Raw genomic sequence first — 26,278 nt, forward strand, 5'->3', positions numbered from 1 at the left:
TGTTGTTGCAGACAATATGCATGAATTTATTCACAAATTTTGAGAGAGCAGATAAAGCTTGTTGATGATAGTGCTGTCAATATCAAACCTGCATTTACTTACTAGATTTACATAGAAAAAAGTTTCTTCAATTCTTTCTTAGAGTATTTTCTCCTCCTTCTCCCGTGAGATTACTTTAGTGAGAGCATATTTTTTATGAATAAGACATAAGACCTGCAGGGGGCAGCATATCACATGACACAATATCTGATATGTGGTCAGTTCTTTGGGCATGTGAAGTACATTTGAAATCTCCCAAACTTTTTAAGGTTATCAGCATGTGTGAGCACTAAATTTTTCACCCTGACTTTTCTCAGGCTTTCCCTTCCAACTAGCTATTGAACCTTCTAAAAGAAGTCACACCAAGCTGATATGTGAGCACAGGTAGGCAAAGGTGACAACGTTTGCTGTCTTTTCTGTATGTACTGTCAGTAAAACAAATCTATTAATACGTTACATTCACAGCCAGACTGCTACTCATCATGACATCCTCCATGGGTCATTCCCTGCCCTCTGAGACCCAACCACCCATCCATCTAACTGGAGAAGATTCCACCTGTGAGAAATGTGTGGAAGAGTAACCTACAGGTAAATTTCAGTGGCAGGCTGTCTGAAATTATCTAGAAAATTATCTAGAAATTTTCAAGTAATGTGTTGAAACTCTCAGGCTCTCAGTTACTTCTTAAAAGATTGCTTCAGTATAGTATGATTCCTATGTAATCAATAATTGTCTCTCCTTTACAGTAAATCAGACAATAAAGCAGGCAATGCTTTAGGGCAGGGGTGTCAAAACTATGGGGCCAAATGTGGCCCATTTTTTATTTGCTTGCAGCAAAAATAAATAAATAAATAAATATGGCCCACAGTAGACCAAGAAGCTTGTGCTCAACTGTACCACTGTACTTTACTATCTTGTACTTTTTTAGTTCCAACACTAGATGGTGCTGCTGTATACATTCAGTAAACAAACATTTTGACAAGAGAATTTGTCATTTTTTCATGGCTTATATTTAAAAAGCAGGATAATTGGAAATCATATCAACAATCAAAACAATCATGCCTCAATTCATAATGTCATGATAAATGAAAACAACAGGATTACAGGAGCCAATAACATTGCTTGTGTGCTTCGTTGTCTGACCCATCTTAGGGTCTGATTTACAAAGCATGCTAATCATCTTTAAGAGCAAACATTACTATTACAGTTGGCAGCTTCATGCAGTTTGCTCATTTTGAGCATGACTGTGGAGGTACAATGTCAGCGTCTCCCCTCCCTGCTGCATGAAGTATCATTTTCATCTTAATCAAAGGCAGATCCAGTTGTAAGGGCTGACCAAGCCCCCCACGGAACCTGATCATCTGGCCTGAAATCCTTGACAGTGATTGGCTATTTCTATTGTTAGCCATTGATGAGGCTGTTATTTTTCTTCAAGCATATTTAAATACTAAGCACATCTTAAACTACTGGTGCATCAGATTGGTTTTACTTACATAAACACGCTAAAGGTGAGGTATACCAAAGTGGCCCAGTCAGCCTTACATTTTTCTGAATGCGGCCCAAGTTGGGACACCCCTGCTTCAGGGCATTGCCTGACAACATGTTCTGATTGCGACATGAAAAATCACAACAGTCCTAAAAGAAATGTTTCAGCATTGTAATAAGCCTAAACCCTGATTTCACAGTCAGTGTTTGATATTGATGCATGCTAATCTGGCTAATGATGTTGATCAATAATGCTTGATGTGGAATTTTTTTCAACTGAGATTGTTTTTGGTTCTCTAATAGAAAAATTCACAGACTTCAAAATGGCATCCAAGAGCCAACTGTTATTTATTGTTGTGGTTAAAAATAATAAAATAAGACTTGACCTAAGCCAAAAAGCATAAAAAACTTGGGGTGATTTTTGATTCAGATTTAAATATTAAGGCTCACGTGTGGGGTGTTGCAGAAACAACATTTCACAATTTGGAAAACATTGAAAAAGGCCATTTCTCTCTCTGTACAAAGCAGAAAGACTAATGCATGCTTTTATAACTTAAAGGCTAGAGACTACTGTCATAGATTACAGTATGCTCCCCTTCTTGGTTAACCTAAATATGAAATAAATCTGCGACACTTCATACAAAGTTCAGCTGGACGAGTGCAGACAAAGACCAATAGGAATGCACACACTACATCTATTTCACAGTCTGGTTGCCAGCTAGTTTATGCAGTGATTTTATTTTCTTTTAGTCTGTACAGCACTGCATAGCCTTACACTAGACTGTATTTCAGAGATAGTTTTAGCTTCTTGCATTCACACTGGAAAATGAAAATCTGCTTGTAGAAATAAAAGAATTACATTTATGAACTAATAAAATCAGCACAGTTTTTTTCTGAGATACAAGTGAGATAACAATGTTACTGTTGAATGGGTGTTGAACACATAGAGGGCAGCCCCAGATGAGTGATTTGGTAATGTGAGTGTATCACCACAGTTTGCCATGGCTGGAAAAGTTAACAGATTCAAAATGGCAAAGGCACCAGTATTAACAAATTTGTGTTTATAACAGTGCTGTTACTGGAGATAATTTTTGCAGGTCACTCATACACAACGACCATTTTATTAGATACAACTGCTGTTCAACTGCTTATTGACATAAAACCTGATCAACTAGGCAAGAACTGATGTATTTATGCATGTAGACATGGTGATGACGATTTGCTGGAATGCAAACTAAGCATCAGAATGGAGAAGAAACACAACACACCAAACCTTTAAGCAGACAGCTAAAGCAGCAGAAGACAACCCCGGATAACACTTTTAGCTAAGAAGGTCAAAGTGAAGCTACAGTTCACAGAAATTTAGCAAAACCAGACAATGTAAGATTGCCTGGTATAATGAGTCTTAATTTGTGCTGTAAAATTTGAATGGTAGGGTTGTAGAAAACACAAAAGCTTGCCAAATTCATATAAGAATTCAGCAAGTCATCGTGACCATGTCTACATGCCTACAATGTATTGTTTGCTGCTGTGTGTTTGGCTGATTAGAAAAAATAAGCAGAAACTACACGTGTAGTGTTCAGCAGCCTGAAAGTAGGTTCAATAATTGTCATCTATTGGTATTTACACAGACAAAAAAAGGATTTAACCTGTAACTTGTTGCCTTATTTCAACTGTAACTTAACTTAACTTCAGCTGTGACACAGGGCTGTATTTCATTAACTCAGAAAAACATAGCAACAGAGAATTCTATTTTCTGATGTGAATGCAATACACTTCTGTAGTAAAGAACCATCAACCATTAAACAGTCTTTACGCTGTCAGATTTTAGAAATCAAAGATCAAGCCACTGCTGTTCTACTGCTCCATGTGGAGGTTTCATAATCCTTTTGCATGAACAAATTTCCCTGAAAGTGCCTCAACTTCCTTCATACAAATCAACTTATCATTCAAATTTCAAATCAGCATTGTGGAGACGGTGTGCCACTCTCACAGACCGTTAATCTGAGATGCCGCCTCTTTCGGAATAGAAATACAGCAAAAGCATTTGCAATAAATTGGATTTAACTTCCGTTTAGGGTGAGGGTAAGGGTTAACATAACGGTTAGGATACCAAAACTTAAAAATTAAAAACCTGACCTGCAAAACCTAATTATAAAATGTTTAATAATGTCTGGTAAACAGTCTACTTACAGGAAACAAGCTTGTCCCTCTTACATTCAAATGTTTCGAACGCAGCAAGTGTAGCTCATGTAGCTATGTAGAAAATGTAGCTACGTAGTTAAAATAAACTCACAAAGCAGCTACATATTTTACATAGGTACGCTCTTTACATAGCTTTAGCTATTTTTGCTAAAGCTCACATTGCAAAAGCTGACTTAGCTATATTGGCTTATGTAGCAACGTTTATTACCTAGCTAGTGTAGCTATGTTAGCTTTAGCTAAAGATAATGACGCCAAAGTGAGCCTCTGATTGTGTTACTTTTTCTGAAAATGGTCAATACATAATTCAATCCCTGCACTTCGGTTCTGAAATAGATTAACAGATGAATGGTCTGTGAGAGTAGCCTGCAACCAGATTGTGTTGTGGTATTGTGCAAGGTTAAAAAAAAAAAAAGTCTATTATTAATTATCTTCATAGATGGTGAATGTTCTTGAAGGTGAGTAGTTACACTTTTTTAAACTTTTCTTTTAGGAAAACCATGAAAAACACAAGGACATATTTTAAGCTGAAGTTCCTTTTTTGGATTTATCTTTTTTGATTACTTTTTCTTGGACAAATTTCACTCTGATTGTCCCTGGAAGGAACGCTAACTTTACGGCCTTTTTGGTATTTAATCAAACAGTATCAGTGTGATTTAGCATCATCTAACCATGTCAATGTAGGAACAAAAACACAAGAAAACAACCAAATGAGACTTAAAAATGCAAGGTTCAACACCAATCCTCCGCATTTCAGTGTTACAGATATGGATGCCTTCAATAAGAAATGCTCTTCCTGATATTGTGCCCACTTTAGAAGTGCAGTTGAGTGCAGCGGTGCCTCACTACTGATCACGGTAGCTTTTGCGATGTGGGCAAGCCGGTGTTGCTTTGGTAAATGTTGTGAACTTAGACACAGAGCTGCTTGGCTGGTACAGCAGAGCTCTCGCCTCCTCTGGTTACACTGCTAGCAGATTGTAAGCTGCTCTCTTGGCCTCTTCTTCAGACTGACAGACTGGTCCACCAACTCCAGTGTATTCCTCTTAAATTAAGATGAAATAAATAAATAAAGACAAAATGCTCTCCTGAATGGCTGTGTTTCCAGCCAGAGCCTCCCAGCAGCTCACTGAAGTCCTCTGGAGTCTTCTTATTGTTGTTGCATCATTTTCATGTTTAAGCTCTAACAAGTGGGCCTCTATTTTCCATATACCAGTGATTTTGTGATTTCAGTTAACCAATCAGCAAATAATCCAATTAATCGAGCAATCAGTGAATTCCTCCACTCAGACGGTTTGACACCAGACGCTCACTTGGTCTTTGGCACCACCAGTATTTCATCACCGTCCTGGATGCTGTATGAGTGGAGAGCCCGGGTGTTGTACTTCATCTCCTCAGGACCAAAAGCGCTGCACTTGTCGATGTAGTAGAGCCTCATACTGTTGGTGGACAGCTGCACCACAGTCGTCAGCTGCTTCTTCAGCTCGGCTACCGTCTGGTCTAAACGGATGTTCAGCTGGAACAAAGATAAATCAAAGTAAGACAGATGCTTTAAAAATGGAGCTGTAAAAACCCACAGTTCTCTTATAAGAACTGTATGCCAAGAACTCCTTCACAATCAGACACTCACTGTAGTCCTGCTGACCTCTTTCAGACACTGACGTGACTATCATGACATCACACCTGGAATGGAAAATGGATGGATTGTCTTGTTCTGATACTTCTATGATGCTTTTATAACCTTTTTCTTAAAGTGTAACAGAAAGTTCAGCATCAGGTCCTGCTCATAATATAACCTTGGTAGTTCTTCTTTCTTTAACTAAACTGCAGACTTCGAATAAGAGTATGACATTTAAGCACAACCAAAACTTACGGACGCAGAGTTCCTGTTTGATAAAACTGTCTCATTCATTTTCCTATAAATATTCACTGCACCATTTCTGTGTTGCTAGTCATACCTCTGTATGGCTGCTGGTCTTTTCTTGCAAGAAAATAAACTTACAAAGACATCTCGTTGTTTAAAAGACTTCAGTTCGGTTTCGTGCGCTGTAGAATTTTGCTATCGCAGCTGGCATTGTCAACAGGATCCTGTGAGTGATTTGTTTAGACCTTCTGATTGATCATATTTGGAGATGCTGTCTCAAGCCTCTACTCCAAGTCAAATTTGGGATGAGAGGACAGACCATTGTAGGCCCGGACTGTCACCACTGGGATTCTTTATAACCTTCTATATTGAGAGTGATTTAAGATATGATGAATTTTGAATTTAAGACTGGACAATACTGACAATACTGACAATACTTGACATTTGGCTGGTATCCATTAATTTACTCATTGATTTTTTTTAGGTACATTTAAGTTTTTTATTTTTTTTTTTTGGAGCAATAAAAGTGACAGTACCATAACAGCTCAGTTAAGAGGATGGCTAAAGTAAACTTGAACTAGACTCATGCTTACATACAATAGCACCTCTTAATGCGTGTTGCATTTTTAAAATGTTTCTTTAAAGAACTGTCCATTGTAAGATTGTCTGTGTTTTTATATTACCATTTTAATTACAGTGTGTTTAGGCAACACCTCCCAGGGACTACAGATGGAAAATAGCCAATGTCTATAATCTGGCCATCATTATCAGTGTTCTTACTATTAAAAGAATGTGTTTTCTTAACACAAATGAGAAAAATGAGAGAGCTTTCCATGCACAGGCAGAGGCATTAAAGCATACAAAAGCCTTGATGCCTACATAGATGTCCATGGGAACATGTTTAGTCAAAATATGCCCATTTGACTCTTACTCTTACTCTTCTTGCTTAAAACATCACATTCAGTCCAAAATCACCAATAAACAGGGTCATGTTTCAACCCTAACACTGGTGTTAACTAGCATTAGTGTTAGCCATATTTAGAGCCTTTGTTGCTAATGAGATGTTACATTGGGAAGAAGCCTCAGAAGTAACCCAAAGAAAGGCCATTCTGGGGCATTTCAATTCATTTTTGTTTTCCTTTTTTTGGATATTTTGGCTGTCTTAGTAGTAACTACATTCATTTTGGAGGGTAAGGTTTTTTTAACTGAATTTTGACATTTTAAGACCAGAATCTGTAATGGGTCAATATGAAGCTCTGAACACTTTCTGTATATTCTAAGGGTTTTGATGACCAAAAATGCCCATTGAAACCCATTAAAAACACAATTTTTGATCCACCAGCCATCTGAGTAAAAACATGCATGTTATGATATTAGGCTTTTATTCTAGAGTCATTGCAGCCATTCTTCTATATTTAATGAGGGGAAACTGCCTTCCTTTTTGCTTGGTTTCCTGTAGAGGCAAAAACTCATTAAAATCTTAATATATATAATAGTGAAATAATTATTATATATATTATAATAATGATGCATTAAAAATCTTAACATATTCAGTGCTGCTGTAATCCCCTTCATGGAAATCTTTGCATGCAGTATATGAAAGTACTTCATTTTTTATGTTATTCACAAAAAAAGGGGATTTTAAATTTCTTTTTTATTATTTATATATAGTTTCCATTTTTGACCACTTACACCCTTAATGTAACAATTTATTAAATTTTCAAAATACAAGAAAATAAAAATAATAAAAATAAAATTCAAAGTTGTTGCTCATTATTTACAAATTCAAGGTTGTGATAGTTCAGTCCAAGGAAGTCCAGTGTGCATACCATATATAAAAATTATTTTCATTTTTTGTGAGTTTTTTGTTTTACATCACAAACATCAGGGTTTTTTCAGTACCTAAACTGGCACGGAAAGAGTTTAATTCCGATAAACTAATCAATATCTGATATTAATGATCAGGCCTGAAAAATTAATGCAAAAGAAGTTGGAAAAAAGATGAATGTCAATTATTTTTATTGTTATTTTTGTATGTTGCCATTTTTAGCCACTTATACTCTGAGTGTGACAATTCATTTCACACCAGCTGAGGGTTAATAACGTGATTGGTGATGTCTAATGCTGACATTTCAAGCTTTTTAGCTTGTCATATACAAAATGTGCACTATACAGTCATGTGGATTTTGATGGCTGTCAATCTTTTGATGGCTAGGATCCATTTCTGTCTTGTCCATGTCTTTCAGTACTGAGAGAAGGCTTTAAGAGCCTTGTCTGCTTCTGCACCCCACTGAACAACCATATAACCATAGCTCAATCAGTAGATAACAGATTACCATAGAGACTTTATAGATAAGACTATCTACTTACTTCTGGCATCCATTAAGTAATGCACTTGGGATGGGACAGATATTGTGACATCCTATGCAAAAGGTCAAAAGTACTCTGAATGCACTGTCTGAATCCATTTGCTTCGACTTTATGATGTTTTCCTGCCAGCCCTGTAGAAAAAGTCTGTGTGCAGCTGGAGTGAGGTAAAGTGAAGACCTCAAAACTAACATGTTAGGACTTTATACTCTTCTGCCCACTAGTAGGCTCTTTCCAATTGTTCACTATACTGAGAATTAATCCAGTTACATGGAGCATCGTAAAGGTAAAAAACTGTCCCTGTATTGGTTTACTCTTGTCTGTTATTTTGGATTTACACAACTTCTTAAATGCCATGTCTTGCCTCCAGACATAGCCACCCATCCCTCTTCCACCCTCTTATCTGACAGGGAAAAATAGGGAGCAGTATTGGTATCTTACCTGTTGCACTTTTTCCTCACAGTGAACCTCAACCTGGGCACGACAGCGAGGTCTGAGGTCGATCTCAGCGAGGGGTTCCAGTTTCCCATATTTGGTCACAAGAGAGTGGTATCTATAGAAGAAAAGGGTAGACATGACACTCATTCATCACATACAGTGCTTAACAAATTTATTAGACCACCTGTCATAAAAACAAGAAAACATAAATATTTTAGAAATCTTTCAAAAACTTGTTTAAAACTAAAAATGTTATTGTTATTTATTTGGCAAATAACAAACTGAAACAACTAAATAGTCCTTTTTCACACATAATAACCAAAAAACTTCATATTTTGTATGGCCTCCTTTGGCCTTGTTAACAGCTTGCTGCCATTGTTTTTATGTACTTTTCCACAGTCTCTTTTGTTATTGAGTTCCAAATAGTTTCTAGCTGTTCCCACAGACTTGCTTTAGATAAAACTTTTGTGCGATCAATCTTTGAATTTACTAAATCCCAAATTTGTTCAATAGGATTCAAATCTGGACTTTGACTTGGCCAGTCCATCAGTTCCAGTAGGGGAGAGTAGGGGGATTTGTGCCAGCGGGGAAGTAGTGCCACCCCTTGTTTCAAGAAAACCATAGAAGAAATTGGTCATGTGACCACATATTTTTGAAGAGCCATCCATTTTACTCACCCTGCATAAAAGACAGACACATGGCATGAGAGGTAAGCACATTTTAGCTCAAAAAACTGTCTTTCAAAGTAAAATTTCTATGATCAAGGTTTTTTGATTGTTGTGTCTGAACAATTACAGACAAGTTTGAAAACATTTCACACATGTTTAGTGCTTTAGCAGACTACACAATGAGTCTATAAAGTTAGCGTGATGTTAGCTCTAAACTGCTGGATCATGCTAGTTTTTCAAAATAGTGGGGCTGGGGTGATTTGTGCCAAAGTGCCTGGGTTAAGTTGTGCCAGTGGCACATCCACAAACCCAGACCCACAGACACACCCAAACCATGACACCCACACAACCAGACCCAAATACCCACAAATCCAGACCCACACATGCAGACCCACACACCCAGACACATAAATCCCAGACCTAGACCCTAACCCACACACCCTCTCATCCAGACCCTCACACCGACACACCTACCCTAACAAATCCACACAATCACACACTTAAATCCCAGACCTAGTACCCAACAAAGAAGGACCAAAAACAGCTCGAGAAGTGAGGAGATGGGCATGCCTCATCAGTATTTGATTTACCTACCATTTATTTAATATAGCTAACACTGATTTCAGTTTTGAGTTTGCACTATGTTATTACAGAGCAGTTTATTCAGTTTTTAAGTGGCCTAAGTCACAATTAGATGTTCAGAAATTGGCCTGAATCACTTTATTCATAAATGTTGCATAACTGACAGACTGTATGTCAACAGGAATCTATTGCCAAAGCCTTTTTGCCTGAAATGATTCACAAATATCAATATTGTGTATTTAAGTTTTTTGTGTTTTTCCAAAAACTAGAAAATATTACTTATGCCATTAGTTTAATAGGGTTATTATATCTAAATAAACCCTAAATGAGTAATTTTGTATTGAATTTGTCTTGCTTATATACAGCATTATAGTTTATGAGATTAAAATGTTCTGTTTTACTTCAATAATCTTCAATAATCACTGGCACAATTTACCCCAACATATTCTAACCAAAGGCACAGCTTACCCCTCACCGGGGGCAAGTTGTGCCACAAGACCACTTTTTTTTCTGAAAACTATATTTCTTAAACAGTTTATTTCATATCCAAAGTTATTGTTCCCAGGGATGCACCACATCCTGAACTATATGTAAATACTTAAGTAGGAGGCATTACTGTCATGGCCTCACTTTAAAGTCACTTTGAGTTAAAACTGGCACAACTCACCCCACTCTCCCCTACTCCAGATTCCTTTTTCTTGGTCAGATAGTCTCTGCACAGCTTTGAAGTAAGCTTGGGGTCATTGTCTTGTTGGTATATGAACCCACGACCAATCAGATTCAGTCCAGAAGGGATTCCATGATGCACTAAGATGTTGTGGTAGACATTCTTGTTCATGATACCGTCCATTTTCAATAATTTGCCCACGCCATATCCACAAATGGAACCCCATACTATAATAGAATCTCCACTGTGTTTCACTGTGGGTGCAATGCATCTGGCATCAAAACGTTCTCCAGTTTTTCTGCAGACATAAACATGACGATGCTGACTGAAGAGTTCAAACTTAGACTCGTCTGTCCAGAGTACCTTCTTCCAGTCATCAACAGTCCAGTGTTTGTGCTCCCTGGCAGATCTGAGGCGTTTCTGGATGTTTGCAGGCCTCAATAACAGCTTCTTAGCAGCTATTCTTCCATTTAAGCCTTGTTCTGTCAGTCATCTGCTTATGGTCATTCTGGAGACTTTCTCAGACTCTGATCTAGAAGCATTCATCTCTGCCTGAAGATCAGCAGTGGTCTTCCTTCTGTCTCTAGTACTTCAAATCTTGAGGTGTCTGACATCTGCTTCAGGTAACTTTGGTTTCCTGCCTCTTCCTTGGTTCATATTCTAAGAACCAGTCTGGCCATTGACTCCAGAGCATCCTTGACCTCACTGAGAACACTTTATATCTTTCCCTGTTAGTCTCAGAGACCATCCAGCATCACGAAGGCCTTTAATGCAGACTCTCTCATTTACAGTCAGATCTCCACGTTTTTCCATTTTGAACAGGAATGAGGAATTTCAAACTGAATATACCTTTTTAGACCCAAATTTGAGCCGGTTCACTGGGCTTCTCTGAGAAGTCAGAAGTTAATCAAGCATAACATTCAATGACTAAAACTCATTTTTCTGTTCAGGAATGCAAGTAAATAACTATAATTTGACATATTAATCAAGAAATAATAATGTGCTTTACTATTTTTTTTTTTTTCATTTTTTTTGTAAATCAGTAAATTTGAAAATTCATGGATAACAAAAATAATTATATTTTAGCATTAAAAATGTCATTTCAGTTAAAGAGCTTCTACATATTGGTGTATTAACCATTGCAGAAACATAAAAAAATGATTTTGGTAATTACCAACGCTGTTAATTTAGGGCTGCTGTGGCGTAAACTTTACTTTGGGTGGTGGTCTAATAAATTTGTTAAGCACTGTATATATCTGCAGCAGTCCAGCTGTCTTTAAATAAAGGGCAAACTGAATCAAGCCCACTTTGAGTGACTTCATGGAATAATTTGTTTTTTTAATATTTATTTTTGTAGATAGTGTAATGTCCTGTTCTCAGCTAAAGAGAAATCAGTGTATCTTTCTGATGACAGTACATGTGTATTGGACAACCTATGAATTAGAATAAACCACAGCTGCGCTTTCTTGTGCATGGCATCATTGTGGTTTAAAGTATGGCTTAAGATATGTAGTTTTTGTAATAATTTGGTTGCAAAGATCATAATAGAAATTATAACGTTTTAACGAAACACTATTTAAGAACTTAGTTGGGCATGCTTTGGCTCCCATTGAAGGACTCTGAGTGCAGCTGTGCTGTCTTAAAATACACATTTTATAGCACTGTTATGGCTCCCTTTCATTAATAACGCACACTTTTTGAGAAACAGATGGGGTTAAAGCTAAGAAAGATGTTATAAAAAGCCAAAGAACCACGTCCACTGACAAGAGACAGTAATGGTACTGTATTTTGCGAGAATATGGCTCTGCTAGCGTCAAACTGTTTGCATATGGAGTATGTGTATGCTCATTTAACTGTTACATGGCTGTGTTGGGGAGGGTGATCTATTTCATGCTAGTTTAGATGGGTTTGTATGGTTCCAAAGTTATTTAGCTGAATTGAAGATCAGCATATCGAGACAACTTTTTGATGTATAATGGATTGATTGATTTATTTATTTATTTGTATGCAAACCTTAGACATAACTTGGGTTAAGTGACTTGCTGCACCTGGTAAAGCTGCTAAATATGAGACAACAATGACATCAAACAGCCTAACATTATGTCACAGTCCGTTATGTAGTATTGACTAAAACCACGAGAAAACAATTGTGAAACAATTAAAATCTATGTTGATGTGTATCACTTTTTCTTCTCTCTTGGGTCCTGTGGGAGCGCTGCTTACTTAGGTACATGCACGGGGGGCTCCAAGGAAGAATGGTGGGGAAACACTGCTCTAAAGTACTAAATATCTTAAACTTGAGTGTGCAGAGTACCTGTAAGGCAGCTCCTCCTCAGGGTAGTCTAAATAGTAACGGATGAAGAACCTCTCTGCATCTTCTCTCTCACTGTCAGTCACAACACTGCCATTGAGGATGGATATTGAAGGGAGCCTGTGAGGTATGACAGTGTGTTATGCAGTTCAGTAGCAGGTATTTAAAATACTGTAAGTCTGCGGTGTTAATGCCATCAATAGCTCTAATGTAAAGCAGCCACCAGCTTTAAAAAAACAGTGAAACATGTTTTTAACTCTTCAGGACTCACTGTGCTATCATGAGGCTCCGTCGCTCTGCATTGGTATAGGTCTGCAGTAAGGGAATACCCTGAAGCCGCACCTCCTCCAACTTGGGGAAGAAGTTTAGCTTCTCAATGTCGTCCCATTGGTTAAGACCTGAAAATAAACACATGAACATCTCGTTTCAAACAGAACAGAGCAGAACAACTGCCAACAGAAATCGCAGGGTCCCCCTTAGGCAAATTAAGTGGCCCTCCTCAGATGTAGTTAAATAATATCAATAAATAAATCAGCAACATAGGCACTCTAACATTTGCCTAGACAAGTCTCAGTTCAGCTTTACAGCTAACATGGAACAAAGATTGCAAAGGTATTTTCAGGGTCATATGCCCCTCCTTTTCTTTCTCATTTCTTTCCCAGTATCCTTACTCTTTTTCAGGTCCTGGGATGGCTATATATCTAAATTGAGTTACAGTGGCCAGCTCTTGGAAACACCAAATGCCCTAAATAATGAATGAATGAATGAATGAATGAATGAATGAATGAATGAATGCCTTTATTGTCATCAAGCATAAATGCATGACGAAATTGTAGCAACCACTGGATGGTGCATAGGTAAATAAAAACTAGATAAAATAGATAAAAACAAGCTAAAATAAATAAAACAACATAGAATAGGAAAAAAAAGAGACGAAATAGATAATCGTGATGAAGTATGAAAAAATACCTCATAATTTTATAGTAATGCATGGTAGTTATCTCCTAAATTCAGGAATAAGGTGGTAATTACCTTGTAACAAGTTGGCATTTTACCTAGCCTCAGAAATACAGTATTCACCTATTAATAAAGTATTAATAATTAAGTTATTCCTTGTAATATTGTGGTTTTTTTCTGGTAATTATGTAGTATTTTCACCCAAACCCTTACCCCTAACCCTAACCACACCCCCTAATCCTGCATCTAAACCTAACCATAAAAATTTTATCAAAAACTGTTCCAGAAGGTCTCACTTTAATGTAGTTGGACAATAAAAAAGTTACCAGGGAATTATCAGGTAACTTGAGTAGAAAATTGTCATTTTATTTCTAAGAAAACAGCACCTATTGCCACAGTATTACAAGGAATAGGGTAAGGGTAAAATACATCCTAATTAACAGAGAGATGCCAGAATATTACTCAGAATTACCTGATAATTATTAAACTATCATTAGATAAATACTTCCTTATCTTGCCAAGTTATTCCTCAGTAAAATTTAAATTTATTAATTGGTAATTATTGGTAATTGGTAACCTATTTTTTTTTTGACAAACTATTAGATAATTACACCTATAACTATAAAATGACTAGGTAATTATGGCCCACTAAAATAAAGTGCATAAAAAATAATGACAGCATGAGGTAATTTTACCCATTAAGGTAAAATATATTCATAAACAAGTTCAACTGAAAATAAACCAAAGTCATTAAGTGAGACTTGAGCTGAAATGGATGCAATGTGTAAAAATCCTTAAAATATGGGTTTGTACATGTCTGTTTTTGTTTTTACAGAGCTGCAAACCCCTGTATTATTGACATACTCTTAGATGAATGTACACATTTTTGTGTGGGTCTTGTTCAAGAAATCCAAATACAACTCTCACAATCCCAAACTAAGAGAAACTGCTCCTTTGAACAATGATTTTTTTTTTTGCAGGATTTGTTTTGAAGGCTGAAATGAAATGACCTGCTAGAAGAATGTTTTCATGTGCCTCAGGCAAAGAAGAAATGACGAAGCAATCCACTGAAAGCATTTGAACACGTCTTTGGATATCACTTTTGTCCCCTCCACTCCCAATACAAGTCTAAAAATAGGATCAGCACTAATACTCCCTGAAATAGAAACAATTCCTGAGATAAAAGCTGACATGGGGAAGAATCTGTCCTGAGACTCTACAAATAAAACAAAGCATTGAGGATGCAGTGATATGTTTGCTGGAGCTAATTTTACCAGGTTATGGCAAGTGGTTGCATACAGATGTTGATACTTAGAAGTATTAAGATAAGCCAGGAGAGCTGAAATTCTGAAACGTTTACGCTTGAATCTAAAAGGACACTGAAACAACCTGTTTTGGTATTGTAACATGACTTGCAGCCTTCTGGGTTGACTATTTTTTCATTACAAAATTGAAATCCCACTTGGCCCTCCAAGGGATCAGCTAGCTTATAATAGAAGGTAAGTTTAGTCAGACTAAGCTTTAGACATAGTCAGTTCAGTCGGTCACATTTTTGATTCACATATTAGTCTCCCTGACTTTAAACTGTGTATGGCGTCTCTGGTAAGCACCTTTATTTATTTTAGTTTTGGAATGCTTGGTTTTTGCTTTTTTGTGATATTACTTGGAGTAGTATTGACCAATCACGTATCAGCAGGCTTTGGTTTGGTGGCCCTAAAGGTAAAATATAGTTTTTAAAAAAGTGAAGAAATGAAAATCTTGTTCTTTAAATTGTTTTTTGAGTGTAATCGCAAAAACAAAATTACATTTTAGGCATGTAGTGCCAGGACCCAGGGCTGGACAGGGAAGAAGGGCAGCCAGAGTCAAGCTTGATACATGTCGACACAGCAGCCAAGGTCAATCCTGACAGCATCTCTTTTGTCTGGGCCAACTCACACCTGGTACTATGCCTGCAGGCCACTGGCAGTTTAAGGGCTCTGGGACATTCACAGCACAACCAGGGGCTCGTGGCAGCCCCAGTGCCCGCCTGGATGGTACCTTAGGCCATTTTTACTTGCCACATCCAGCCCTAACTCTGCCCTGAAGACGTTATTTATTTCAACTGGTTATTTTTCCATGCTCCTGATAATATACAAGGACATCCAGAGCACAACCGGGGTTGTGTCAATCCTCTCTCTGGCCCAATGGTGACCTCACACAGCTTACTTTACACATCTGCTTCTTACTTCAGCTTTAAGTTTTGGCCAAAACATTCCTAAAAGTTCTGCACCATACTGCATTTTCATTTTTCAAATATTTTTCCATAGTCTGAATTTTTTTCCTGTATTTCATCAGAAATGTTGTGTTTTCTGAAAATGTTTGGGGGGGCTTGACTATATTATGTTTTTGCAGTTGACCTCAGGGCCTCCATACTTGTGTATGTACCTGGGAAGCAGTCCAAATGTAGATGCCAAAGAAAGCATAATGTAATCCTCCATAATGACATCCCAGCCCATTCCCATCAGCAGTACTTAGACAATGATTCATTTATCCCCATAAACAGACATCTGCATGTCAGATCAGTGAACAATCTGTTTTCAGCCAAAAGTCTCAACACACATTTTAGAAGTTGGGTGCTGGTGGACAAGCAGTTACACCACAACCTCCAAAGTGCAGACATGTTTGTCCTCGAAGCAGATGACTCTTGTGCAAATCTGAGCTGCGGCTACTTTCCTGCATGTCATTCCCTACCCACTCCAATTCCTGACACTATTCACCATCATATCTTAATAAAGGCATACAAAGCCCAAAAATAGATGATTAAAAAAACTGAAGTTATTTCCTTTTAAAGGCAGGGCAGATTTTGTATTTTTATCTTTATAAATTTACATCATGATATCATTTCTAGAAATTAAAGACATGTTAATTGCAAGTAAACCCACAAAATCTGTTTGTGTTTCCAAAATCATTCTGCTGTATTAAGAAAGAGTGAAGTCTTTGTATAATGAGAATTTACAGTGTAACCACGACACACAGGAACAGGCACCCTCTGGTGTGGCTTAATGAACCAGGAAATGATGTTGATTTTACAGACACATCAGGAGGGGCAAATTTCACTTCAGTTTTGATGGAAACACACTGTCACTTTCCAAGTTGCTAACAGGACTGTAAACAATGCAGCATACAGAACAAGAAGTTTTAGATGGAAGTTGTTCATCATTGCTAATTGAATGCTTGAAAAAATGGATCATTGTTCAATGAGAATGAAATTTTTGTTAATCAACTTAACATCTCCAGCACAAAAAATATCACCTCTAAACATCTGCGGCCTTAAATAGAAAACAAGCTTGAACTGGTTGGACTGACCTCATGCTGAGTGTCAACAAAGTGTCAACAAAAAGCTGCTGACTATTTCGTACACATGCCAGTATATTCACAATATGAAGGCTTTTGTGTTTCCCAGTGACTTCAAACCAAAACAGACCCACTGACCTGAGTTGTTCAGGTTGACGCTGCGTAAATTAGGAAAGAGCCGTTGCAGGATGTCTTTGTTGTCCTGGATGGAGCCCAGGTTGTTGTTGGCCATGACCAGAGTGTCCAGGCTGGGGAACATGGAGCCAAACTTGCGTACTTCAGTCCAGTCTTTGAGGCTGTTGTCGGTGATGTGTAGCAGGCGAAGGGTGGGACAAACCACGCTGGGGGCACTCACACTACTGTACTCGTTAAGGCACAGAAACAACTCCTCCAGCCTGAGGACACAAGGAGAAAACAGAGAAAACAAGGATAATAATACATAAAATGCAATGTAGTAATTTGGAATTTTTACCCCTACATATTTCCAGTCACTCACAGGAAACTGCAAAGGTTACAAATGGGTGTGGATAAATTTAAAATAAACCATTTGGTAGTTGTAATTTTGAGATGTGAGTGCTACATTTTCCCAAACTCTTTCCCAGAGCATACATCAGTTTCCAGAACCTATGTGCATGTTATGTAGAACTGTCCAGATGTAAAGCATGGTCTTATGTATCACAAGTTGTATCCAATATATGTGGAAGTAATACAATCTGAGAGAAGACTGACATTCACCCATTCATAAAACATTCACATACTGACAGAGAAAGCTATGTTAAGTGGCTATCAGTATAAAGTAATCCCACTAATACACATCCACATGTGGATGATACAACAGCGCGAGCATTTTAGAGTTTTGTGTCTTTCCCGCTCTATGTGAGACTGGAGGAGCAGGGGATCGAACCCCCAACCTTTCAGTTGAGCACCACAGAATAAAGGATTAAGCCAAACTAAACTTGTTCAGTTCCCTCTTTGCCAGTGTTTTTGTTCTATCTCTCTAACAGGACTCTCCTCTGAGTCTTGTAACTGATGACAGCATGATGCTGATGAAGCAGAGTCTATTTCATTTGTAAACCTAAAGTAACATTTTGGCCAAGGGGCTGATTCCTTTCTTTAATTGCCCTACAATATTAAATTTGGCCTAGCCATAGTGTAAAATTATGACTTAATTCTTGCAATGTTACAGCTTTATTGCACTAAAAAATACAACTTTATCCTTGAAATCTTCAAATGGTTTCTTCTTTGTGACCTTAACACTGAATACTCTGCTGCACAAAGACACAAGATTACAATTTAGCTCCCTGGAGTTATCTGAAATGACATCAGCAGCCTGTAGAGAAAAAAAGAAGCATTAATTCACGCCATTTCTTACTCTGTCATCTCCCTGGTTAGCAGCAGCACAGTGTCCCAGGACACCTGAGTATTATTGAGGACAAGGCGTCGGACCCGAGAAAAGGCTTCAGCACACCGCCGCTCCAGGGTCATTCCCGCCAGGGGGTTGGAGCTCAGGTTCAAGAAATCCAGGTTGGGGATGTTGGAGACAATTTTACTGATCTGGAACAGGAACACTTTGATCATTATTGCTGTCAATACTGGAGTCACTGTCATGAGGACTCATTACTTTAGACATGAGATTGGTTTACAATTAATGTTTTTGTTAGTTAATTAAAGGTTTTAATTAATTAATAATTACAATGTTTTATTGGTTATTAAATAATCAATCCACATAAGCGGTGGTGCCTTATTCTTCTTTGAGGTTTATTGATGATATTCATTTATTATCACTGTTTAATGTGACAAGATGTTGGAACAAGAACAGTTTGATCATTATTGCTATCAATACTGGAGGCATTCAAAGAGTTGAAGAGTGAAAAATCTATATCAATAAATCTCTTGGTCCATATTTCAACTTGCAATATGTGACCTATTAATTAGGTTGTCAACATTTTTGATACATCAATACTTTTTGATACCATGTATATAAATGAGACAATCTCTTTTATGATCAATACTATCAAGAAGTACTGCTGCTGGAAAAATGAAAAGCTTCAGTCAAACTTTTAACTCAATATAAATTAAAAATATAACATTCAGACCTTCTGCAGGGGTTTGCTTGCATATAGAGTAGAGCTATAATGGTAACAACATCGAGCAAGGTAGACTAGAATCTAATCAAAGTTTGAAATTCTGGTTAACAGTCTTCTACTGCACTACTGAGGTTTCCAAACCAGGAGAGACCAAGCTGACACACTCTTTCTGTAGAGGGTGTTAAATCAGTGGTACCACAAATCCACAAGGGGTCACCTCAAGGTTTGTTTTTTGGGACCACTCTTATTTAGGATTTTTATCAATGACCTTAGATGAAATCTACCAAGTATTCATTTTTAAGAGCAGCTAAAATAACTTACCGGTAAGTTTTTTACTAAATTCAGTCAAGATATTGAGTTGGTGTCTTCTTTTAAATATTTAGGCTTTTAACTCAATGGAAACTTGTCTTTCAGGAGCACATTTAGTGTTTTGCTAAAAAGCTTAAGGTTTTAATGGGATTTTACAACAGAAACAAGTCATGTTTATCCTTTATGGTTATGTGTATTTTTCACTAAACAATGTCAATTTTAACACTGATCAAGTAGAACAGGTAAATGAGTCTGCACACCAGAAGCTGCTCCAAGGACTATTTAATAAAGATTATCACCACATGTGACGTTTCAGGCCTAAGCCCTTCATCAGACAATGAGACACAGGGGATACACCTCCATATATGTATGGTCTGGATCACCTGACAAGTCATGTGACAAAATAATGTCGGTGAAAGGATAAGACATACCAAGAAATATATACACATCTGCAAGTCACATATTAAATTCTGTAGACATTTTTCAAGTCACATATTTTTTAGACAATTGTACATTATTAGATCACAGTCTATGATCCAAGATTTTGAAGTGAGTCCAAAATACCTCAAAATGGGTGAGAACCATCTTCATCATAGTGACATGCAAAGGATATATAGAAAAAGTAGTAGTAAATTACCCCTGTCAGTTAAAGACAAGTGATAATCTTACATCGCAATAACCATATAAAAATATTCATACTACAGATAGTGACTAAATGTAAATATCTATCCCACAGTAAATGGAAAACAGACAATGTACACATTTCATTCATTGACTGGGGGAATGACATCCACACAAACAATAGGACCAGATAAGCACATCAACAACATCCTTAAAGTCGTTAGAGAAAAGGCCTAAGATCAAAGTCCTCATTGAGTCCCCTTGATCAAACCAACATTTAAACAGATTGCAAAATGGGAACATTCACAACATCCAACATCATAACAGCCTTTAAGTCACAGAAGCTAACACTAGCATTCAACCTATTCCTTGAAAACACTACTGCTAGCTTACTTGTATTACTATTACTACAAATGGAAGCCTTTACTGTGGTATCTTGTAATGTAATTTAATGTTGGATGGTTTCAACTGGTGGCTATAAGGTATTAAATATTGTTAATATATAGTATGTTGCAGGCTTATCATAATCAACTAAAACTAACAAAATAACTAAAACTAAAGTTTAGAAATAGTTTCAGTTAACTGGAACTAAATAAAAACTAAGCCTGGCAGAAAAAACACAACCTAACTAAAACTTTATTTTGTGCTTACAAGAACCAACCAAAATAACATAAAATAAAATTAAAGATAAAATCAACTTAGTTTTAGTCTTTGACAACAGCAAACTGAATGACAAGTGCACCCAAGCCTACAGCAGTAAAATGGCCTGATTGATTGATTGAAGAAGACTTCACACAATGGTAATTTTAGGTCTTGACTTAGATACAAACATCAAAATGGAATAGATAAAATGAAAAGTGAAGGGGCCTTTTAGGTCCCACCCCTGACAGGTATTCCATTTTTGCAGGATAAACTAAAACTAATAAATCTTAGCTAAAAAAAAAAAAAACATTTCTGCAAAACAAAAACAAGACTAAACTAACAGACCAGCAGTAAAAACTAATCAAAACTAAACTGAAGTTCAAAATAAAAGGCAAAAACTAAATAAAGATTTAAAAAAAAAATAATGAAAAATCCCAAAATATTGCAACCTTTGTATGTTGTGACTTAAGAGGAGAAAATGTGCCTGTCTGCAACAATAAATCACAGTGTCTGTACTTGTAATCCTGCCAGACATTTCCTGTGACTAATATATGTGTACTATTTACAAGTACCTCATTCAACCCCACTACAAAGATACCAAAATATCCCTTCAAACCCTGAGGCAGTACCTCATGCCAGTCCTGCAGCTTGTTGTGAGACAAATCCAGCTCCATGACATGGGCACAGAAGGCAGCGATCTCAGCCTGATCTCCCGCCCTGCTGATCCCACAGCTGTTCAACACCAGCACACTGGGCAGGTTCAGGCGATCTGCAGGTCAGAAGGAAGACATAACTTGAGAGGAATTAAAAGCAAAAGGTCACACTAAAAAAAGAAGGGTTGGTCAACTGTGTTTGTAAAGGCTTGTGCCATTCTGACTATTTTTGAGCTTATATTTTATATATAATTATATTGTAACTAGTTGTGTTAATGACTTCCTAAAAAGAAAGAAATCAAACTCCTCTTGGGTTTGTTTTTGTCAGCTCTGTGTTCACACTGATGGGATGGTGCTTCCTTCTGTTTGTGTCACTCAGAGGCTCAAACATGTTTTATACATGCTTTTCCATCAACCCTTCCCTAACAGCGTGTTTTAACAGCATGCCATGCTAGTAAGTGTCAGTGTCAGCCTCTCCCTACAGCCACAGTGATGGGCCCACCACTACTCCTTAATGTCTCATTTCACTGTAAAAAAACTCACAGACAGCTCAGTGGATAACTCAAAAGTCATCTGAACCTTGTGTTGTTAAACATGTACTTTTTTACTGTTACTGTTACATATTTCCTTTTCTGTAGATAACAAGTTCCTTTTTTCATGTTAAAGTTCATGTTTCTTCAACCTACCTGTAAAAGCAGGTCTGTTTCCAAACTATAAGTCAATTACCCTTAATCTGAGATAGTGCTAAAATCAAAAATGGCATAAAAACAGATGCAAAATAGTGGAATTTTAGAATGCAATATAAAAGGGTGCGAGTAATCGTGCAGAAATCCTGAGATTAACTGCGACACAAATTTTTAATCTTTTGACAGCCCTACTATTTACCCTTGTGTCCAATTTCTGTTTTCCTCACTGTCAGCCATAAAGTCACAGACAAGGAACAATGGAGACCAACAAGGCACTGGGGATGTCCTACAGGAAGATTTTCCTGATTTCATTTCTATTTAACACTCAACAGAGCTTGTCAGCTTGTTTGACAAAGTTAAAAAGTGGTGCATTAATAGGTCCCATGATTGAAATTTAATCCTCTGACTTGACTTAATACAGAAGAAAAAACTAATTTCGCTCACAGCTGTCAAAGGCTCATCAATACAAAGCACCACACTTATTTCATCCCCTTCAAAATAAAAGCATGAGATGTCATACTGTTTGCAAAGAGAAACTGAAAATCACAGAAGAGAATTAAATATTTAAAGGATGCAGTGTAGACAGCAAGTGTCTGGTGCAGTGCAATATGAAGCTATATTTTATGCTTGCAAGCTATCAGGACACGCTGATACCTTTAAGGGGGGGAGAGGGTTCCTGCATGACCTATTCAGTGCAAGTAAATCACAAGAAATTTTTTTATTCCAGGCTCATACTGCTGAAGTAAGGCAGAGAAAAGCCTCGGTGTAACTTACCAGAAACAGATAAACTGGTGTTCAACTGGGTTATGTAACTGATCATGAAAAATGTTGCATTTTTCTGCTGAATTCCGTCGGGGGACAGTTTTGGCTTTGCTCTTGATCTAAACAAATTGTAGACAATGCAGCGCACAGAAAAAGTAAGTCTTAGCTGGAAGTAGTTTAACCCTAATTGATGGCAACACTGGAATTACCTAAAGGTGGTCATCATTCCTAGGGATAAACTATACATCAAGCAACAACAAATAGGTTCTGAAATTGCTTGGGTAAAACATTTTTCAGTGCTTCTCATTGAACAAGTATCATTTTACACAGGTTTAGTACTTTTAGTTGAGTAAAGAACATGCATAATTTTACTACCTTTCTCTCAACCTCACCTTTCATGGGGGAGCCTTGAGGGCCCACCGTGGGCACCACCACCACACCCATGCCAGGCCCTCTGCGGTATGGAAAGTTCTCAGGGCTGTACTTTTCACTCATCACCTCCACAAAGGAACGGCCTTCTGTGTCTTCAGGTGGCTCCATAGCTCCGTCCCGCTGGGCTGCCCCTGCCTCAGCTGGGTGGGAAAGAAGCAGACAACTAAAGTCAAGAAAGGTTTGCTCAAACTACACATGAGCTCTGCTTTAGCTTCATATTCACAAATGCACATGACATAATACCCAGCAGATAACATGAGTTTTGGCTAATGCAAGCACCAAGTTTTGCAAAGGAATAAAATGGAAAACAGAAGAAGAGTTAAGGATTTCTGCATTAACCATCTTCCTTTTTAACTGTGACTCTGCAGTGATTTCAGCAAAGTTGCAGCAATGTCATGTTAATTTATATTTTCAGTATTTAGGTGCACTTATTTTTCCCATTTAACAGTAAAAGTAAATTCCCCACAGTAAAAACTGTATTTAGACCTAACTTTATGAACAACATTAATGCTTTTTAAAAATTCCTAAATTGGTGATATGTCCAAACACCCCAAAGCCAGGAAAGAATTTAAAAAACACATTTTGAAGAGGATAGAGGATATCAGGCATTTTTTGCTTTGCAGCTGATTTAAACAAAAAACAAACAATTAACACTTGATTTTGGGTCCATCTTGCTTTCAGAGCCCTTAATAAGTTAGGACACAGGTACAGTGTTAACTCTTGGAAGGAAGCGTTTTGCTTGCAGTTGTACTTAATTTATTTCCTACTTTCATATTGGAAGTTTCTATGACATCCAGACATCAATTTCATCCCGATGCAACAGGAAATTTTATGCACAGATATCAAAATCAATTTTGTTTGAAATGTTTGTAAAAATAGTTGAAATATTGTTTTATTTTAATCTTTAGCTTGCAGATAGGCATACTTTCCTGAGTTTTCAACACTTAGATTGCACTTATGTACTTCTGCAAATAAAAAAACACTTCAACTTAATTTAATGTGTTTTATATATTCTAGTTTTTAACTGTATAGAAATAAGAAGTGTTTCAAACCTTTTATGCCTTTGAATTAGGGTTGCCAATTGTAAAAACCAATAAATAAATAAATAGGCAACATTAGTTATTGAATTTCTGTTACTCTTTATTAATCCTATTTCATAAGGACCTGAGCACTGACCAAATTGTGTGGTCCTGGTGAAAATTCACATAATTTGGTGGTTTTATGTGTGTTTTAAAATGTGACGCAAAAGAGGCCAAAAACTGCCTTTTTTGGGTGGCCCTCCACAAAGTTTGAGCTACATGCATGAAAATCAGTACACATACAGTATTTATCATGTCCATACAAACATAAAAAAAAAACAATTACCTATCTTTTAAAAGAAAGAACAGGAAATGAGATCATGGGAGTAACAGTCAAATGTTTGCATTTTTTGCAAATGCAGCAGGGTTAGCATGTGGTTATAAACATCGCTGGGCTTATACACCTCAACTAGACCTACAAAAAAACTTCATAGACAGATGCAGGAATCTCAACAGGAAGTCCACCATTTTCATTTAATTAAAAAAAAATAACCTGACAAATTCAAAGGGTCTGTATCTGAACAAACTCCTCCTTCTGCCATAAGGCAGGGCCACAATCAGGGGCCAAAGATGATCTACATTTTTGCAGTGGGCGAACACTATTATTCCTGACAAAGCTGCTTGTTTCCCCTTTATACATGGTGGTATGTTCTTAAAACTTGTCTCAAACCAACTACATATAAATTTGTAACCGCAGCACCCCTTGATGACAACAGGAAGTCAGACAATTTAGTCTTCTTCACTCATCTCACTCTGTTGAACACATCAAGCTCAGATTAAGAGAAAAAGGCCTCAGCACTGTCTCAGCTCTGCTACGTGTAGTCTGAAACCGTGACCTACAGGTATGAGACAGCTTTGAAGTGCTATCTTTATAAAATACAATGATTAACGCTTTATACACCAGGAAGTATGTAGGAGTGCATGTACAAAATGAGTCTGTGAAGACCTATAATCTCCAGTTAATAGCTTTTACACTTTTCATAAGTTCCAGTTAATTGCTTTCTCTTTATAGGTATCCTATTTAAAGTTAACTATTAACAAAACAGTAGAAATAAGATGTTTGGAGATTTATTTTGTTTTGTCCACTGAGCTGTCTGGAAACATTTTAAATGAACGAGACATTCAAAGGTCCAATGATGTTAGCTTTCATCAGTCTGTAAGCAGGAAGACACTACCATGCCACCGCAACGACGGTGTGCCTAGAGGGACAAACAGCAAACACAGTTTATAGTTTATATTATTATATTTGTTCACATCAAAACAGCAGCTCTGGGAGGCTATTCTGACATCTTGCAAAAAGAAATTCAAGCAGAAATTCTCCAAAAACTTACAAGTTCAATGGATGCAAGAATTGTGAAGGTGATATTAATGAAAGGATCCTATGTTAACATGTAACTTTGCCTGTTAAGATGTTTTTGATTGAAACAGCGTTTGACTTCAGTAAATATGACCTCCTAGTGCTGCAAATTCAACAAATGACCATTTTCAGTTCTTTACAACCTATAAAATAACATTTGAATTATGCTCCCTGGATGATGACTTGAAAATTATTCTGACTGTCATTTACATTATCTATTTAGGACAATCAGAGAAAAATATTTGCAAAATAATTTGGAATGCGCTGTAGTACTACTATTATCAGTTAAAACAAGAACTTAGGGCGTTTGTTGACTACTAACATGGCATTATAGCTTTGCTTTGAACAATTTGACCAACATTTCTTGTCTGAACTAAGCTAAAAAAAAAAGTGTCATGATTTTTTTTTTCTGTCAGTAAGGGTTATAGATCTGTGAAGAAACATAAACACTTTCCAGCTAGTGTTTTAAGTTTTTCTGTGAACAGTTTGTGTAAAATCTAAATGTACTCCTCTTTTTGCCTGAAAGTATTTTTCTTTGATTTGACCTTGTATTGTAGTTTATAAGCTGGTTTTACAAAGCAGCATATGTGTCAAAAATTCAAACACTTGTGCCCTATGTAATAGAAATATCAGTCTATATATTTCTGCATTTGTCTCTCATTCTCATATGGTTTATAAATCAAAACACATGGATGGTGTTTTTGATAAATGACTGTATTTCTCTTTAAAAGCGGTAAAAATG

The 26,278-nt window shown here is 37.0% G+C and overlaps 1 protein-coding gene across 1 annotated transcript in view; it reads right to left on the reverse strand.

The window, feature by feature from the left end:
- Positions 1-778: 778 nt before the first annotated feature.
- The window catches only part of LOC121517774 (tubulin-specific chaperone cofactor E-like protein), a 28,619-nt gene continuing 3,119 nt past the window's right edge, over positions 779-26,278 (reverse strand). The window contains exons 4-11 of the mRNA XM_041799795.1: positions 23,061-23,240; positions 21,197-21,336; positions 18,281-18,462; positions 17,047-17,303; positions 12,890-13,016; positions 12,622-12,738; positions 8,394-8,505; positions 779-5,237 (exon numbers count right to left, since the gene is read on the reverse strand). Of these exons, the coding sequence (XP_041655729.1) occupies positions 5,031-5,237; positions 8,394-8,505; positions 12,622-12,738; positions 12,890-13,016; positions 17,047-17,303; positions 18,281-18,462; positions 21,197-21,336; positions 23,061-23,208 (1,290 nt within the window). The 5' untranslated portion in view covers positions 23,209-23,240 and the 3' untranslated portion in view covers positions 779-5,030. The remainder of the gene's footprint in view (positions 5,238-8,393; positions 8,506-12,621; positions 12,739-12,889; positions 13,017-17,046; positions 17,304-18,280; positions 18,463-21,196; positions 21,337-23,060; positions 23,241-26,278) is intronic.

The sequence above is a fragment of the Cheilinus undulatus genome, linkage group 2, assembly GCF_018320785.1.
Source record: "Cheilinus undulatus linkage group 2, ASM1832078v1, whole genome shotgun sequence".
Classification (NCBI taxonomy): domain Eukaryota; kingdom Metazoa; phylum Chordata; class Actinopteri; order Labriformes; family Labridae; genus Cheilinus; species Cheilinus undulatus.